This window comes from Arachis duranensis, chromosome 10, assembly GCF_000817695.3.
Source record: "Arachis duranensis cultivar V14167 chromosome 10, aradu.V14167.gnm2.J7QH, whole genome shotgun sequence".
In the NCBI taxonomy this organism is placed as follows: domain Eukaryota; kingdom Viridiplantae; phylum Streptophyta; class Magnoliopsida; order Fabales; family Fabaceae; genus Arachis; species Arachis duranensis.
The window spans coordinates 92,167,693-92,170,694 of record NC_029781.3 but is presented as its reverse complement, the minus strand read 5'-3'; the positions used below and the strand labels follow the sequence as shown (position 1 = coordinate 92,170,694).

General features: G+C 31.2%; 1 protein-coding gene across 1 annotated transcript in view; it reads left to right on the top strand.

The window, feature by feature from the left end:
- Nucleotides 1-465: 465 nt before the first annotated feature.
- LOC107470961 (basic leucine zipper 9) overlaps nucleotides 466-3,002 on the top strand; it is a gene marked incomplete at its 5' end in the record, with an annotated part of 5,597 nt that continues 3,060 nt past the window's right edge. Inside the window, 1 exon segment of the mRNA XM_016090391.3 lies at nucleotides 466-755. Coding sequence (XP_015945877.1) covers nucleotides 576-755 — 180 coding nt within the window.

The following is a 3,002-nucleotide window of genomic DNA, read 5'->3' as shown; positions in this document are numbered from 1 at the left end:
TTAAAAATAAATATTTATAATAAAATATTATTAATTTTTTAAATACAATATATTTATATTATCTAAAATAATTATTTGAAAACGATAAATAATAAACATCTAATATTCTATTAAATCTAATATTTTTAAATTTTATTATACATATTATATAAATATTTCATTAGTTCTATATCTCTTTTTTTAATTAATTACATCTAATTAAATAAATATATTTTTTTTCTTCGAAACACAAGCACGAAGTTTCACGGGTCCAACACGTAATTACACGTGAGGAATCGGGTCACTTTCGTGATTTCACATCGCCATTAACTTTCTGGTACGTTTTAACATCATCTGCCGCCCATTTCACCTTTATTTTCTTTCTTTTTCTATTTTTTAATTAATTTTTAATTAATTAAACAAATTCCATTTTCCTACTTATACCCCTCCAGCTTCTTCACTCATTCCCTTTTCCCTCTCTTCACACTCTCTCTCTCTTACTCTCTCTCTCTGCGAAGTAACCGCCCGGAGTTCTGGCTGCGCCTCAATCCCCGCCACTGCCGGCGGTGTTCCCGGACTTCGGCGACCTCAAAAGGATGGCGGCGACGGAGTCGGATCTTGAATGGTGGAGGACGATGATCGGATTCGACGAAGCATCCAACGGATCTCCCAACGGGGACGACGTCAAGCCCGCCGACTTGAGAGGCAGCGGCGTTTTATCTGCCACCGTCCTCACCGGCGGATTCTGCTATGTCGGTGACGGCGCCGAAAATCCGGTGAGTGTTTTTCATTGAAACTGAAAAGTAACTTTTGGCGCCGTCTTATGCCACGTCATCAGGCGTCAAGACCTTTTGGATGACGTGGCAACCTCGTTACTCGTGACCGTTGAATTCAGCTTGCGCGCCCAACGCTTCCTTAATTAATTGATTAATTAACAACAACAATAATAATAATAATAAACTTTTAATTTCGGCCATAAAAATAAAAGAAATAAGAAAAATGATTTAGTTGGAAGATGATTGCAATAGTTTTGTTTGTGAAATAATTTAGAGTAAGTGTGGTATGATATGATAGTGTAGGAATTTTCAGGAGGTATTTGGTTGAGACTTGAGAGGGTTTAATAAAATGAAAAACAGGGTGTGGGGGTGGTTGTGAATAATGAATGAAGTGGGTTCGTGAATGAGAGGGACTGGGACATGCTGATGTGAACTTTGGGAAACTTGTGTGAACGCACCACTTTGGCTTCGCATATAGCCGTATAAGCCACTTTTTCTTGCTTTTTTATTTTTTTATTTTTTTTTTAAGTTTTTTGCATGCTTGATTTCAAGTGGGACAATGGGGCCCATGGTTTCTGGCCGAGACTAATTTTGCTTTGTCACTTAGCACTCGAGCCTGTTTAGAATATTTTCGATATCAAGAAATTTATTTAAGAAAAAAGATTGGAACCTATTTTTTAGTCAATTAATATTAACTAATTTTTTTAGGATTTAAAGCATAAAATTTAAGTTAAATATTTATAATTTATGATTAAAATTTAAGATAAATAAAAATAATTTTAAAAAAATTAATTGATATTAACTGAAAAAGTTAGATTTATAATATTATTCTATTTATAATTTTTTTAATCGTTAAAAATAAGAGTTTTTTTTTGAGATATTTAGATTCTCCTCCTATTAGACAACAGAAAAATAATAGTTAAAGTCCTATGTGTCTTTTATTCCTTACTCATTGTTGTTAATATTAATTATATACAATTTACTGTATATGAAAGAGATATAGAAGAATTTTGTATCCACCTTTTCCTTTTTATTTCAACCTTAAAATTCCTGAGTAATTTGCAGATTTGTTTCAAGACGAAAATAGTCTCCATTGATATATTGTATTTTTTTTTATATATACTTGTTATATGAATTAAATAAACTACTAAACAATATTTATTATTCTATATATTAGTAATTAAAACAGTATAAAAGTTTAATAGGCAAGTTTCCGCTAGTAAATATATGGATAGAGATGTGCTCTTTTGTAATTGTCAGTTTATGAGGACTAGTAAAATCCTCTCATGGAAATATTTTTTTATTTTATGGTATAAATCTTTTTTTTATTATATCTATATGGTAAAAGAAAAAAAATTGATTTTTTATATTTTATAATAAAAATATAGACAGCTACCCGGCCCAGCCCTTAGGTAGCGTTTGGTTACTGAGGCACAGACACTGAGACATAGACACAGTGGTACACGGTGCACATGTCTGCTGTTTGGTTTGGTGAGACACAGATTTTCGAAGGACACGGGAGGACACGGATGGACACGGAGACACTAAATTTGTGTACCTCCAATTTGGTGAGACACTGAGACACAACTTGTGAGACACTAATTTTTTACTCTTTTACCCTTATTGAGTTTTTAAAATTTGTCTTCTTATCTTCCCAAATCTTTTTTTTCTCTTTCTCTTTTAGATTCTACAACTAAATTTACTTTTCTTTTTTTTCAAAAAAAAATTTGTACATTTAATTTTTTTTATTTATTTAAATTTTGATTAATCTTTGATAAATTCTGAACTTTCATTTTCTATTTTTTTTCAAGAACAATTATATATTTAATATTTAAATGATAATTTAAGATGGTATTAGAAGAAATAAAAAATTATTAGAAGAAATAAAAATTTAATGGTGATGGCATGTATTGTTTGGGATAATAAGTGTATTGTAATAGTGGTAAAACTTGTGGTTGAATGAAGGGTAATTTAGTCTTTTTTAAATATATGTGTCTTATTTTTTATTTTTGTCAAACACAATACATAGACACAAATATTTTATGTCCATGTCTTTAATGTCTGTGTCTCTGTGTCTATGTCTCATCAAATACATCAACCAAACGGAGCCTTAGGTTTCAGGATCGGTTGAGTCTCGAAGTTTGTCTGCTTCCCTGACAAAAACAAAGTTTGTCTTGGAGCCTACGTGCTGAGGTAGCCATTAAGAAAACGGTGATTGAACTCACTAATGCATTATTTAAAAAAAAA